This window comes from Stegostoma tigrinum, chromosome 9 (genome assembly GCF_030684315.1).
Source record: "Stegostoma tigrinum isolate sSteTig4 chromosome 9, sSteTig4.hap1, whole genome shotgun sequence".
NCBI classification, from domain to species: domain Eukaryota; kingdom Metazoa; phylum Chordata; class Chondrichthyes; order Orectolobiformes; family Stegostomatidae; genus Stegostoma; species Stegostoma tigrinum.
Genome location: NC_081362.1, coordinates 47,512,517 through 47,529,177, shown reverse-complemented (window position 1 = coordinate 47,529,177; position 16,661 = coordinate 47,512,517). Strand labels below are relative to the sequence as shown.

Below are 16,661 nucleotides of genomic sequence, written 5' to 3'. Positions count from 1 at the left end.
TTTTTCCTTAATGTTGAAAATCTCATTTTTACAATTTTGCCATATTTTCTCAAATAACAAGCAACCTTACCAATTGTACGTATTGATTAAGGGTGGGAAGATTTCTCACAAGTCCAGATGATGTTGCTAGGTAACCTTAAGCGCAAAGCATCTTCCAAAGATCAGCAAGTTTGGCTAGCAATTAAGACCATAAAGATGATCTCTTCTCTTTATTTTAAATGTCTTTTTAATCAACCTGCTCAGAAAGGCTATTAGTTTATACATCTGTGGAGCAAATGTGACTTGAACTCGGGCTTCCTGATTCAGTAGGGATACCACCACTGTACCACAAAGATCACTTTGACCTGCATTCTGCACAAAGCCTATTGATTTTCATAAAACACATTGAGTTCTAACAAATCACGTCATAAATCTCTCCACGACCCAATGAGATCTAAATCTTCCATTTTCTAATTTTCATAATCCATAAATACATATGTGATTCTAACAGAATAGGAATGATTTCTCAATCCTGATAAATGGAATTCTGAGATCTAGCAGGATCTGGGTACCTGAGTGCATAAATTGCAAAACGTTATCATGCAAGTACGGCAACTAATTAGGAAAGTAACTCAAATGTTAGCATTTATTATGACACAAATACAAAAATCAAAAGTTTATGCTTCAGCTACACAGGGCATTGGTGAGGCCATAATTGGAATGCTGCATATAGTCTTGGTCTCAGTTTTCAAGGAAGGATCTAAATGTGTTGCAGGCAGTTCAAAGAAGGCTTACAGATTAAGATGGGTTGTCTTACAAAGAAAGCCTGGGGATCCTAGACTTATCTTTTGGAGTTTAGAAGAGTAAGAGACAACTTGATTGAAATGTACAAGATCCTGAGAACCTTGCTAAGGTAGATCTGGAAAGGATGTTTTCACTTGGAGGAGAATCTAGAATTAAGGGCTCAAATTTCAAAATAATGGTTCACCCATTTCGGACAGAAATAATGAGAACTATTGGTCTTTCAGAAGGTCATGGGTCTTTCTCAAAAGATACTAGAGAGTGAATCTTTGAATATAGCAGGAATGTAGAGTTAGGTTAAAATGAGATCAGCCATGATCAAATTGAATGGTGAATCATTTGGCCAACTCCTGCTCCAATTGATCTGCGTTTACGGAGATACTTCTGGAGAAGGCAGCTGCAGCAAATAGGCATAATTCCTGGATGAGGATTGCCAGATCCTTGAAATCTATGTAAGATTGATAGGAGCATTTTGGGAGAGTGGCTCTTACTGGTTCCCAAGCAATGTCATAGTGGCACTTTACCTTTTCCGGAAACTTCTCCAGAGTACTATAACTTGGACAGCGCCTGACAATAAATGAAATAGCCTCCAAAGTATGTGGCTCTACAGGTGTATTTAATTTGCAGCATTAATGCATGCAGAAGGAACATGGAATAGGTTGTGATCTGGATATGACATGCCTCAACTTGCCCCGGGGTTCTTAATCTATGCTGCAAATCTACTAATGCAGAAAGGGGCAGGGACATGTTACACGTTACATGGTAGTTTGTATATCTTTGAGCTTTAACAGTCCCGTAGAAGTTTGACGTAGAAGTTTTGGCTACGACTTCCTTTGCGTTTCCTAAGCTAACGTTCAATACAGGTTAAATCAAGATCTGCTTACCTCAGTAAAATATACGAAATTTTCAATCATCTCCTACCAGATGGGTTGACTGTTGCTCAAATCCCTGGAGTGGTACCTAATCCACAACCTTTGGACTCAGAGTTGAGAATACTGCTGCTGAGCCAAGACTAATATATACACCTTGGTCTTTCATAGGCCGACATCAATGGCAACAGGTCTCATTGGGAGTTCTGTACAAGTGTCCTACAAAGAGGTCTATAAGTTGGCTATGATCGTTTAGGGCTTGGACAGGAAGATTACCAAGTATCCTCCTTGTTTCACAGTCTACAAAATCATTTACAGCAAACTTATGAAGGTTTAAAATGGTGAGACCTCATAAAACAGATAATAGCATGATCTCAGCGTGAATATCTGTTGCTATCTCTTGAAATTTTAACCTTCAAAAGTGTTTAGGGGTACTTTTTACAAATTTATTTTGAAAAATTTGTTATTTATGGGAGAAATGTAACATTTTGTTTTAACCTTTAGGTCTATAAAGAAGATCTACCTCAGCTCAAACAGCAAAGCAAAGAGAAAAAGCAAGCAGCACCTTCTCTAAAAAGAGAAAAGGCTCCTGAAGGAAGTCTGAAGCTACAGTTTGTCCATGGGTACTTCTGTAAACATTTTTCTTTAACTATAGTTTTTGTCACAAAACAAGCTTTGCAATGGTGTGGCTGTTTGACATGCTATAGGCAACCAGCAAAATGCAACCAACCAGTGCATTTTTTAAAACATTTTTGTGAAATCTGAGTTTGAGTGACAAGGTAAGCATTTATTGCCCAATCCTGGTTGCCCTAAAACAGGTGGTTGAAAGCCTGCGCAGCCAGACTGCAAATATTTTATCTGGACCCTAAATTCCATTCAGATTTGGATTTCTGCCGATCACATGACATCACTATAGTCACTCATGAATTATAGGGATTGTAGGAGTGTTTTTCCCGAGCTGGGTCAAAGACTCAGGTGGCAGGCGGGATTCAGGCAAGTGGAAGAAGTTTATTCAAGCAGAAACTGGTTTATGCAGGGAGAGGGCCAAAGTATCTTCCTTGAATTTGGCTTCAGCAGATTGATCAATGGCACAACTTCTGCTTTACGAAGAAATACAGTATTTTTATACATGTGTTATAGTAACCAAACACAACATATTCACTATACTTACCCCTAATCCAAATACCCAATCCTGTGGTAATAAAATGTGAGGCTGGATGAACACAGCAGGCCCAGCAGCATCTCAGGAGCACAAAAGCTGACGTTTCGGGCCTAGACCCTTCATCAGAGAGGGAGATGGGGTGATGGTTCTGGAATAAATAGGGAGAGAGGGGGAGGCGGACCGAAGATGGAGAGAAAAGAAGATAGGTGGAGAGGAGAGTATAGGTGGGGAGGTAGGGAGGGGATAGGTCAGTCCAGGGAAGACTGACAGGTCAAGGAGGTGAGATGAGGTTAGTAGGTAGGAGATGGAGGTGCGGCTTGGGGTGGGGGGAAGGGATGGGTGAGAGGAAGAACAGGTTAGGGAGGCACAGACAGGTTGGACTGGTTTTGGGATGCAGTGGGTGGAGGGGAATAGCTGGGCTGGTTGTGTGGTGCAGTGGGGGGAGGGGACGAACTGGGCTGGTTTTGGGATGCGGTGGCGGAAGGGGAGATTTTGAAGCTGGTGAAGTCCACATTGATACCGTTGGGCTGCAGGGTTCCCAAGCGGAATATGAGTTGCTGTTCCTGCACCCTTCGGGTGGCATCATTGTGGCACTGCAGGAGACCCATGATGGACATGTCATCTAAAGAATGGGAGGGGGAGTGGAAATGGTTTGCGACTGGGAGGTGCAGTTGTTTATTGCGAACCGAGCGGAGGTGTTCTGCAAAGCGGTCCCCAAGCCTCCGCTTGGTTTCCCCAATGTAGAGGAAGCCACACCAGGTACAGTGGATGCAGTATACCCAATCCTGTTGGATGCCTAATCAATGATGGGCACTTCTAGAGACAGCCTCAAGTTCCCATGATCTTCCGTAATCTAGAGATTACATTGTAATCTCTAAGATTTGGAATCTTTCTATGCATCCTATTCATTATCATTCCAATAATTTAATGGCTATATTCCTTCAGGTCTTTCTCAGGCTTGTTTATCTGTAAGGACAGCTTGAATTCTATTGTCCATTGTGTTTTGGTGCTACCTTTTATCACAATCAGTTACTCATTTTATTTTCCCACTGTCCCAATTACACAGTGTAAAAATAAAAAGCCAATCAGTTTTAATTAATTGCTATAAGGTTAACTTCTGTTATAATGTTAATTATAAGTGTAACATTACACAGCTTCTTCTAATGTCAGCATTTTGTAATTTATTGGCTGTGATCAATGTATTTTGTTCAGGGCATAAGAGAAGGTGTTTCCTCGAGCTAGTTAATCTTCACTTCTAAGCTTAAATGTCTTTTAAGGCTTGTATTGTGTCCTGGTTATGTATTGAAACCAACTTCTGTGATTAGAGCATTTTTAACCAGGAACTATTTAATATTGCTGGTAGCTTCAAAGAGGCAACTACTTACTAGAAAATACCTTTAGCTGTTATCCTTGCAGCTGCTTGAGGACCTAATCTAGCGCTTGATGTTATTTATTTACTGGGACAATCATCCTTTCATTAATAAAGCTGGATTTGGTCATTTATGTGTCATAAGGCATCCTTTTATTAGAACTGTCTCAGATGGGAACATGTGGTGTTCTTTTAATGACCTTCTGTAGTTCTGTTCAAAGGTACCATTGTACTTCTCTGTGTGAGCAGTCTGATTAGTTTTGCTTAGTTTCTGTCTGCCAACTTGTAAGCAGGCAGGGGATGCTAGTATGTTCAGGTTCAAGTCACCTTATATAGCCAGATACATGTCATCCCTACAGATATTATTGTAGATAGAATGCCCTCCACCACCCACAGTGGCCTTAATCTGTGTTGGAATTGTCCAGTCTATTTCCTGCTAATCCTTTGGGTTTCAAAAGCTCATCTTTTCCCTTGGAGATAGACTTCAATCTCTACCTATATCCTCCAAAAATGTCCCTTTCTTTATAAGCAGCATTAGGCATTCCATGGATAGACATATAGAGACTTACTTTCCAATCTTCAGTACTAGTTGCAGCAGTGGCATTAGTATACCATATAGGGTGGAATTCTGGAACTGCCTTATCTACCCGATCAGCTTCATATTGTAAAGGCTGTGTCTTTTAATTCTTTTGTATTTTTGATTGTGGACTGAAATAGGAAAATAACTTCTTTTAAAACCAAAGATTGCTGATGGATTATTGCAGTTTTAGAAGTGGGTAACCTGTCACTCAATGTAGATACCCTTACACAACTGCTCAAGTTCATTCAGAACTTGAAGTGTAGTGTGTGAATGATATAGAGCCAAGGGGTGGATACAAATGGAGATAACAAGGTGTAGAGCTGGATGAACCCAACAGGCCAAGCTGCATCAGAGGAGCAGGAAAGCTGACGTTTCAGGTCTGGACCCTTTTTCAGAAAAAAAAATCTTTTTAAAAAAACTTTTGGAAAAGTACATGAATAGGAAAGGATTGGAGGCATATGGGCCAAATTGAGGCAAATGGAAATAGTTTAGCTTGGTGGTGCAGTCAACGTGGACTAATTGGACCGAAGGGTCTGTTTCCATGCTGTATGACTCTGTAATTATTTAGCTGTAGATAAAGTCTGTTTACTTGTAATAAATAGCAATTCTTGTTAAATGTGGAAACCTGGTCCATGCTGTCTGTCAGCCTGAGTATAAAGGATCGATAAATCAGGGAATTTTTCATATTTCTACAAAATTTTTAACTTGTGTGACAACTTGTGAATAGTGAGACTCGATTTCCAGCACACAACCCGAGTGAGACATGACAAAATTAATATGGTACTGTCACATTTTACTTGGAAATGTGTACTGATACTTGAGCCTTAGTACTCCCGGGGTTGTCACAAAAGTTAGTGTTAATCAAATTACTCAAAGTCCATAATTTTCCTGACTGATGAACTCTGGCTAATAGAAAACACTAACTGGGTTTCTGTCCTCAATGAGAAACTGCTATTTATTACAAATAAATAAGTTCTGCTCATAGGAAAGCAAAAGACAGATGATCAACTTTTAATTTTATGCCTTCTTAATGCAATATACACTAAACCCTGATACACTCATGCAGACAGACACAGATAAACAAAAAAAACCTTATATGTAGAGCAAACAATATTAGGGAGACAACATTCATTAATACCAGTCTACAGGATTCACTGAAGTGTTCTTTTGCTTCTTTCAAAGTCTTGTCAGTTCTTTTCAGCAGACACAAGGAATTTGGCACACTAATTTTCAGTCACTGGTTAGAGGCAGCAGCTTATCAGCAAATGTTGAGTGAAAATAACTAGCTGTTTTCTAATCATTTGTTACTTCTCTGCATGGAGACAGAGATGCTGTCCTTAGGTTCTCCGCCTACCCAAGAACCAAAAAAGAGAATTGTTGTAATGTTGAGCATTCCTGAACCACACAACATGTTCTGATTTAAAAATAAAATCAACAGGCTATCTCAGCAAAATTGCCCTGAGCACATATCCACAGGTGTCATTGAGTTCAACAACCCCTCCCACTGCTCGAACAAAGCAACCGTGTAAATACAACACACCATGAGTTCCAGTAATTTGTTTTTAAAACTACAACATCTCCTTCCAAATTTCTCTTAGTTCAAAACAATATCCTTTTTCAATTTTGGTCTGCAATCCAAAACTAAACAAAAGTCAAAAGATATTGGCCTCCAGGTTCTGAATAACATGGACTATGATGATACTTGTGGCAGAATCACAAGTGAAGTCTGGCAAGACCTATCTCAACATCAGCATCCTGCTCTATCTTTAATATTTTTGACAACCAGCATGGCGAGTTTCTTGCTAGATACTGGTGAATTGTTAGTTAAGGAAGATTATTACGTGTTAAATGTCTGGTTAATGGCCAAATTTACCTTTTATTAGTATTCAGATTTCCATCATCAATTGCACTGAACCAACTAGATGCTGAGAATACTTAACATTTGAAGCCATAATGGGTACCTGGTACTTCAGCTCACAGCTTGATCCAAAGTACATCCATCTCATTTCGGGCCAAATGGCATCTCAGAGAAAGATGCATGGGCACCAGCCACAGACACATCTCATCTGTGGACATTAGCACTTGGCATTTGCCAAACCTTCATGACCATCATGGTACAATCTGATATGCTTGCAGGACACTCAGGAAGTGCAGACTTGCATTTCAGGGTGCAACCGACAATTAGCATTGAATGGCTGCAGCAGGGGCACTTTGCGCGCAGTGCAGTCACCAGCTCATGGATTGGACCAGGCTGCTCTTTTTTTTCCTCTTGGTTCTCGCTCACTCGCCACCTACCTGCTTTCAGCATCCATGCCTTGTGGTCAGGGATCTGATCAATCATCTCTAAGGGCTGTTTGTGATAGTCCAGTAGAGATCTGGGGTAAATACAGTGCTTGGGCAAGTCTGTCAATCATTCAGGAGGCAGCAAAGGTGGCCTAGATGGGCAATAGGGAAAATGAGTGGGGGAGCTTGGGGGTGCAGGGAAACAGATATTTCAAAGAGGATAAGGGGGTATATGGAACAGCATTGGAGGGCATGGTAAGCTATGGGGTAGTGACAATAATCAACTTAACACCCTTCATAGGAGGAGCCTATAGGAAATGGGTGGGCATCATTAAAGTGTAGTGCTGGGGTTCAAGGGACAGTCAGAATAATTGCATACTAAGTTCAATGTGGTAGGTCCTTATTGGGGGGGCGATGAGTGGAAATGAGCTTTTGGGATAGTATGAGGTAGGAGGGAACATGGAGACTCTTCAGGGAGTACTGGTGACTAGGCAGAGCTCGAAGCTGACAGCGTCCATTGTGAGCTGCATTCCCTGTTGTTACTTGTCATTGCCTAACTGTGAAGTGTTAATGAAAATGGCTGGAACAACATCCAGGAGGACAGAGCCAGTGTCAGTTCATTGGGTGAAAGTGCAGAATCTACGTTGCTGGATGACAGAACTTTGAAAGAACAAACACATGAAGCAGCTGATTGCAAACCCCAGCTACATTTCATTTATATTACTTTCATCACTCATTTGCTATGCATGCAGGACAAAAGTGCTTCGGGGTCAAATGATTTGAGCCATGTTATTGCCATTTGCAAATTGAACATTGGTACATTAGTGATGGTAAAATTAGCAGTAATGTCTTAAAGTGAGGTGAATACCAACCAAAAGCAAATCATTGCTCATGCAATATCCAAGATCTCCATGGTAAGTATATACCATCGCTTCATAAGCTATCCTGCAAGATTAATGATGATCTGTACTGAATGCAATGGGAATTTGAATGATTGATGAGGATCTGGGACAGGAATGGGTGTTGAGTGCAGCAGACACTCTCTTCTTGATATCATGCACTAGTCACTCAGCCAGTGCAGCTTCATTGCCAAAATGTTGCACATGCTAAGTGAATGATGGAGATATGCTGCCATTATTGGAGTGCAGCACCTCTCATTATGGAAGATTGTGTTCAGACTTCATCCACAGCGTACACCCCACCAGTGACTCTTCTGAGATCTAAGAACCTGTTTCACTCCTTGTGATCATTTCCACTGAGAGTGCTGCACCCTTCTGCCAGTGGGTTGTTGTTCCTGTGCCTGCCTTTATAAGAAGATAAAGGCAAATGCATGAAAACCAGGAGCATTGACAGGCCACTGTAGAAAATGAGGAGAATCCAGCTCAGGTATAGGTTGCAGATGATAAGCCCCTTTGAATGTCTATGGTTCGCAGGAGATCTAGAGGTTTTTTGGTCTCAACTTGAATTCATGGGGATGGGGGAGGTGCAGCACTGACACAGGCTTCATATATCCTGGGACAATGTGACAAAAATATATCAAGAGTGGAGGCCATGCTCTCCATGTGGCTGTGAAGCAACCAGCCAGTGTGAGCTTCTATGTGACTGGGCCCTTTCAGGCAGCGATGGGTGACCCATATGGGATCTCTCAGTTGTGCTGTCACAAGCACATTAGGACAGTGGCCAATGCCATCTGTGCAAGATCATACTGTTTTATTTTGTTCCCCATGACAAGGTCAGTGCTGCAGCCTGGGTAATAGGATTCAAGAATATAGCTGGCTTCTCCCAGTTGATGAGTGCCATAGACTACACATGCATGGCACTGAGAGTGCTGTATCACAATGCTGCAGAATTCATCAGCAGGAAGGAGTTCTATTCAATTAATGTGCAGGTGATCTGCGGTCACCATTACCACTTTCTAGAGGTGTGTGCCTGCTACCCTGGCAGCTGTCATGACACCTACATCTTGGAGCATTTTCATGTATCTGATGCACTTGAGGGACCAGGTGTCTAACCAAGCTGGTTACTGAGGGACAAAGATACCCACTGTCACCATGGCTCATGACATCATTGTGCTATCACCTGACTGACATGGAACACAGGTACAGTGACACCCATGCTTTGACCAGGACTATGGTGGAATAAAGCTTAGGGCTGCTGGAAAAGAGTTTCCGCTGCTCAGATTGGTTTGGAAGCAGAGCCCTCCAGTATAGTCCAGATAAAGCATGTCACGTCATCTTGACATGCTGTGCTATACACAATTAAAGTAAACAATGAAGTGATGGTAAATGCTGATGAACTGGAGGGACAGAGTGGTCTTCTGAGAGGAGCACAAGGACTTTGGGACGGAGAAAACTCTTCTTGTGCATGATAGAGCTCAACCCCACTGGTTACTAAAAAGAAAACAGGATCTGATTGACACCCAGTTGTAGTAGATGGAAACTGGGTGCAGTAGACCATCATGGACTGTAAAATAGTTATTGGTCATCATGCCAGCATTTGGTTTGCAGTGTGGTAGTGAATGTTATCCTAATTCATTTTGCTTGTGATCCCTTTTGTTGGAAGTAAAAAAAAGTTTATGTTTGGAATTGTTTAATAGGTTGGATGTATGTGATGTTCACCTCCTGGATAATGACAAACTGCAGGTATTCAGTGGGCATTGGGATTAGCGTAGCAGTGACTTAAAGGGGGTGTTTTGACAGTTTTTAGCTGTGAATCGACAAACTGTGTCACCCAATGGTTAAACACACTAATTTGAGAGAATGGTCTTGTATGCATGAGGGAGTTACAATCATGCCAGCTATGTGCTGTCAGTTTCATGGCTGCTGTGCCATGACTTTGTCAGTGAGGGGCAACACTGGACTGCCAATGCTTGTCCAGGCCCAAAGAATGTGTGAGTGCCAGGGATGCTGGACTTTTGGCAGACTGTTCTGGGAACACTGCATAATAAAATGGGGCTGGAATTGTCTGTGCTGGACAGGTTGGGATTAGGTAGATAAATTAATGTTTCAGGATCAGTAAAATATAGTGAGGACTGGACCTTGCAGTGAAAATCCCAAAAAAAAAACTCAACACAGCTCACACACCCCCAAAAGTAGGCATACTAATATAATAATTCAAACTAATTTCTTGCCACTGCTGTTCACCTTTATTATTTTGCTTTTGGCTGTGTTGCAATTTGTTTTTGTCCATTTTTCTTTAAATCAAAATGTCTTCGGTATATGCAAATATTAGAGTGTAACCAAATTATCATGCTGAAACAGTAATATGACATAACGTTTTGTAAAATGGCTCATATGAATATCTGCCTCCATTGGAATGTTTTCTCTAGCTAGTTGGTGTGCACCAAGCAGCCTTAAAATGTCACCACATAAGGAAGGACCCTGGCATGCAAAATGGGCATCCTGTTTTGGTGTGTATTCAGCAAGAGGACGAGGCAACATCACAACCTTTCCACTACACTCATTTGAGTGCACCTGACAATAAAACTAATTCAATTCAATAAAACACCGCAGAAATTGGAATTACCTCCTCATTACTCCATACATACCTTGTATAGTTCAAACGAAAAATTCACGAGTTATTTTGAAAAAGCACTGAAAATTTTCAGACCCATTTGTATTCCTGTTTTTCCACATTCTGCTTGAGGTCCTGCTGTTTCAATATCAGTAGCTGAGAAATATCCCTTTATACCTTGCTGAGTTAACATAGGGCAATGGACTTGATTACTTCATAACTTCCTTTATATTAATTTATTCTTTGAATAATAAGCTCTTCTTTAGTCAAATAATAGTTACCTATTTAACCCAGCTCTTTTTCTTAAATAAAGTCAATAAAGTGTGTGGTGTGGTATTTTGTCCAACACAAACACATTGAAAAATTTAGACCATAGGTAGGACCTTTCCATCCCTGGAAGTGGCAGGGCAGCTGGCAAAAAAGGACAAACAATGAGGCAGGCTAACACGAGAAAAACACCAGTCCCCTTTCTGACAACTCAGCAATCAAGTTCTGGTTGGGAATGTGCGTGGACAAACTTTTGGTCCACCACCAATTCAGGTCCTTAACTAGTCAACAACAAATTTAGGGGTTCAGCCTGTCATTGGCCTAATTATCTGCCTTGTTGGCAGGCAAAAAACGTGGCTGCTTTCTGAACAGGGTGCCAAGTTGAAGGGGCTGGGGGTGTCTCTGTTTACCCCAATTTAGGGGCACACTAAGCCTTTATGACTCTTCAGCTCCCAATGCTGCCAGACTCTTATTGCCCACTGCTTCTGTTGGATTGAGACTTCCACTGACAAGGTATTTATTGGGCCAAGAAGCTAGCTGATCAGCATTCAAGTACCTGATTGGATCAAGCATCAATGAGCTTTCTCAGATTGACAACGGGATACTGTCACCACTAAAGATGCAGCCCTCGTACTTCTTGTAAAATACATTAATTTCTATCCCATATTTCCCAGTTTTCCAGCTTGGATAGAAAATCAGGTAATTTTCATCTCAATTTCCTCTATACCTTTTCCAATAGGCAATGTAGCATGTGTGGACAGCATAAGTTCATAAAATTATCTCTACACTGTTTGAAAAACTTGTACAGCTGCAGTTAAAATGTTAATATGTCTCCAGGTAAGGTGTCATAGTCCTTTGTTGCAGGTCGTGTTTAATTAATGAAATAGGTTACTTGCAAGCTGCATTTAATGCTTATTGTTTATAATTCATTTTTGAGTCTCCAAGAAGAAGGAGTAGTTTTTTGATATAGCAAACAGGGAGAAACTGTTTCCTCTGACAGGTGATGTAATATAATGTGATGCTAATGGCATGATGATACATTACATGATGGAACACTGATATCAGCAGTTACATTATCAAGACTCAAAAAGGGAATGGCTTAACCTGTACTGTGTACATTACACATTTCAGTATAATGTATAATGTGCAAATGAAAAAGTATGTTGGAACTCCTGAAAGTCAGCAATAGTCGCACTTATGTAAGGACAATATGTAGATGCAGCACACTAAGAGTGGAGGCAGTACTATTTAAGAAAGCAGTCTCATAGCTGAGTAGGATAGAACCCCTCTGAAGCCTAAACATCATAGCAATCTAACACAAAAAGACTGATCAACTTGGAATTGTGTCTGTTAAGACAGCTGAAATTGCATGAATTGGTATCAGAGGATATCAGAGACAATTCAAGGTAATTGGCAAAAGGAGCAGAAAATGAAAAGTATTTTTATACAGTAATCATCATGATCTGGAACTGACTGCCTGATATGATAGTGGAAATAGAATCAAATGCAAATTGGATGAATGTTTGAAGGAAAATGTAGGATTATGTGCAAAGAGCAGCACATTGGGATTATCTGGATCACTTTCAATGAGCTGGCACAAGTATGACGGGCCCAATAGCTTTCTTAGGTGGATTCAACACACGTTGTATCCTATGCAGTTTAAATACTTAATCAAATGGAGCATTATCGTAATTATTATATTTTTAAGATGCGCTCCATTACTGTACTATTATGTTGTATATACTTGTTTTGTATTTTGTTTTTCTAAGGTACAGAGGATATGATTGTAGAAATAACCTCTTCTATACTCAAGCTGCTGAAGTGGTCTACCATGTTGCTGCTGTTGGTGTTATTTATAATCGACAACAGCATTCACAGAGATTCTACCTTGGACATGATGATGATATCCTCTGTCTAGCTATTCATCCAGTAAAGGACTATGTGGCTACAGGGCAGGTACTTACAAATTATAAAATCTGAATCGTATTTAGCCATTAAACTAGTACCTATGTGGATAGAGATATATACTGTGCCTAGGAGGCACAATCTTTTTGAACTTTAAAGACCTTTTCCACAGGATGGTACTGTAGAAATTAAATTCTGAAATTTTCCACACAACTGGAGAGCAGAATAGACTGTAACTCAGAAGGTGAAGGGGATTTGTTTTGCATTGTGTTACTCAGGAAGTGCAAGGGAGGTTAGATAAATGACTTGGCTGTAATCTTTGACAATTAATCATTTACGATATGTTTATTAAAATACTTTTTTTAGTTCCAGTTCAATATGTAGTAGATTAGCATTTATACGTTAACAGTAACAATATTTTTGTTAGGTTGGGCGAGATCCATCAATTCACGTTTGGGATACTCAAACTCTTAAATGTTTGTCACTACTGAAAGGACAGCACCAAAGAGGAGTCTGTGCCCTTGACTTTTCATGTAAGTTACTTCTTCAGCATCTGTTCGAAAGCCTAATAATTCTTAGAAAATGATTTTCAATACCACGACAGATTCAGCAATTTTAGAGGAACTAACTGAATGCTTGCAGGATCTACTCACTACAGAAAGGTGTAATCCTGTGCCCATCTTCCTCATCAAAGGTAAATATATTCCCCACGGTGCACTTATCCCATTTGGAATTTGCAATGTCTAACCTGTGTATGGAATTAAGGAACTAATGGTACAACATGGGAAATAAACCAGCAATTGTGACTTACCTACACATCTGCGGCGTCAACAGTGGATTAACTGTACCCTAAATGATGGGCCAGCTGTCCCCTGTTACACTGAAATTCTTTAAAATGAAATATGTTTTCTTACATTGTTCAAACCTGCATCGTTCCAAGCTACACCCCAGACTATGCCAAAAAGCATTGGACTGCTTTGCTCCACTAAAACAATAATTGCACTAAATGAAGTAATCCATTAGTTGTAGAGGATGTCCTAAAATTTGAGAGGTGTTATACAAGTCTAATTCTTTAATTCATAGAATAATGCAGCACTAAAGGAAGCCATTTAGTCGGTCAACCAGTGCCTGCTCTCTAAAGAGTAACTTAATTAGTCATACTGCCATGATCATTCACCAGTTCCCAATAAATTTCCTCCAAGCTGGTATCTAGTCCCTTGTGCAATCTATTGTTAATTGTGATTCCTATAGATTTCAATCATAGCAACTTGTACATAAAAACATTTCTTCTCATTTACCACTTTTCACTAACCATCTTAAGTCTGACATTCCAGTTACAGCCCTTCAACTGTTGGAAGCAATTTCTCTTTACTTGTACTACCTCAACTTTTCATGGATAACAAATTGTTCTATCAAAAACTCTGGGCTGTAAGGAGAACAACCCCAGCTTCTACAGTCCATAAGTACTATAGTAAGTGCCTTCTCTATCCTTTCTAAAGCCTTTACTCCTTGACTTTTATCATGGATACCTCTATGTCAAAACCCAGGGCCCCTTTTTTAAAAAAACTGCCTTGTAACCTGTTCTTACACCTTCAAATTTGGGCACATGTTTCTCCTGCTCCTTTGATTCCATAAGTTCCATGGGGGAGTTTACAGGCACAGAGTGAATGCCACTGGACTAGTGGGAACATGGATTCAAATTTCACCAAGTTGGTGGAATGTAAATTCGATTATAAATAAATATGGAATTAAAAACTAAAAATGGTGGCCATGAACCCATCGTTTATTGTTGTGAAAACAATCTGGTTCGCTAATGCCCATTAGGGAAGGATATCTCTCAAAACTTCCTGGTCTGACCTATATGCAACTCCAGGCACATACCAATGTAATTAACTCTTAACTGTCCATAGAAATTATTTAGCAAATCACTTGTTTCAAAGTCAAAAAGGTATTAAAGTGGACGAACTATCCAGCATTCACCTAAACATAGAAATGGCAATTGGACATCCAGCCTTGTTGACTTTGAAAATTCCTGTTAATATTGAGAAATTTGTACCAAAATTGGGAGAGCTGTCACACTCATTGAATCATATCTTATAGACAATATCCCAGACATGACCATCCCGGGTATGTCCTCTGCCATTGGCATGACAGTTCCAGTAGAAGTGGCAATAGAATGTACATTTGGGAGGGAATTGCCTGGTAGTCACTGATACTGATTCTGGACCCCATGAAGTGTCATAGCATTCAGTCAAACTTGGACAAGCAAATTTCCTTTGATTACCACCTACTCCGGAACCCCACCCCACCTGATGACACCTCAATGTTTCACACAAATTGTAAGAAGGACCAAGGGTGACAAAATCAGAGGATATACTCTACTGACCAAGGTAACTAAGCCCGAAAGGTCATAACTGCTAGTCAGGTTCTATAAGAGGTGGTGAGTGAGTCATCAAGAGGGAAATCATATTTATCCTCAACCTCAGCAATCTACCTGTTGGAAAATGTATCATGACAGTATTGGTAGGAGTGACCACCATGTAGTTTTCATGGAGAAAAAGTCCCATCCTCACACTGACGACAATCTCCATCATGTTGTGTGGCACTACAACGGTGTTAATTTGATGGATTTCAAACAGATCTAGCAATTCAAAATTGGGCATCCACGGGGCGCTGTAGACCATTAGCAACAGCAGCAGATTTATATTCCACCATAATCTGTGATTTCATGCTTTGGTATAGCACCCACTCTACCATTAACATCAAGCCAGGAGATCAACTCAATGAAGAATGCAGAAGAGCATGCCAGGAAAGCGTCAGGCAAACCTAAATGTGACAAGTTAATCAGATGAAGCAACAATAGTGACATCAAAGTGTGGACGTGAATGAACACAGCAGGCCAAGCAGCATCTGAGGAGCACAAAAGCTGATGTTTTGGGCCTAGACCCTTCATCAGAGAGGGGGCTGGGGAGAGGGTTCTGGAATAAATAGGGAGAGAGGGGGGAGGCGGACCAAAAATGGAGAGAAAAGAAGATAGGTGAAGAGGAGAGTATAGGTGGGGAGGTAGGGAGGGGATAGGTCAGTCCAGGGAAGACGGACAGGTCAAGGAGGTGGGATGAGGTTAGTGGGTAGGAAATGGAGGTGCAGCTTGAGGTGGGAGGAAGGGATGGGTAAGAGGAAGAACAGGTTAGGGAGGCAGAGACAGGCTGGGCTGGTTTTGGGATGCAGTGGGGGGAGGGGATGAGCTGGGCTGGTTTTGGGATGCAGTGGGGGAAGGGGAGATTTTGAAGCTGGTGAAGTCCACATTGATACCATTGGGCTGTAGGGTTATCAAGCGGAATATGAGTTACTGTTCCTGCAACCTTCGGGTGGCATCGTTGTGGCACTGCAGGAGGCCCATGATGGACATGTCATCTAAAGAATGGGAGGGGGACTTAAAATGGTTCGTGACTGGGAGGTGCAGTTGTTTATTGCGAACCGAGCGGAGGTGTTCTGCAAAGCGGTCCCCAAGCCTCTGCTTGGTTTCCCCAATGTAGAGGAAGCCACACCGGGTACAATGGATACAGTATACCACATTGGCAGATGTGCAGGTGAACCTCTGCTTAATATGGAAAGTCATCTTGGGGCCTGGGATGGGGGTGACGGAGGAGGTGTTAGGGTTGCAGGGGAAGGTGCCGGGTGTGGTGGGGTTGGAGGGCAGTGTGGAGCGAACAAGGGAATCACGGAGAGAGTGGTCTCTCCGGAAGGCAGACAAGGGTGGGGATGGAAAATAGTCTTGAGTGGTAGGGTCGGATTGTAGATGGCGGAAGTGTCGGAGGATGATGCGGTGTATCTGGATGTTGGTGGCGTGGTGTGTGAGAACAAGGGCGATCCTCTTTGGGCGGTTGTGGCAGGGGCGGGGTGTGAGGAATGTGTTGCAGGAAATGCGGGAGA

The 16,661-nt window shown here is 41.3% G+C and overlaps 1 protein-coding gene across 1 annotated transcript in view; it reads left to right on the top strand.

Moving 5' to 3' along the window:
• LOC125455104 (echinoderm microtubule-associated protein-like 6) overlaps positions 1-16,661 on the top strand; it is a 428,800-nt gene that overhangs the window by 164,144 nt on the left and 247,995 nt on the right. The window contains exons 13-15 of the mRNA XM_048536679.2: positions 2,154-2,272; positions 12,593-12,779; positions 13,156-13,261. Coding sequence (XP_048392636.1) covers positions 2,154-2,272; positions 12,593-12,779; positions 13,156-13,261 — 412 coding nt within the window. The remainder of the gene's footprint in view (positions 1-2,153; positions 2,273-12,592; positions 12,780-13,155; positions 13,262-16,661) is intronic.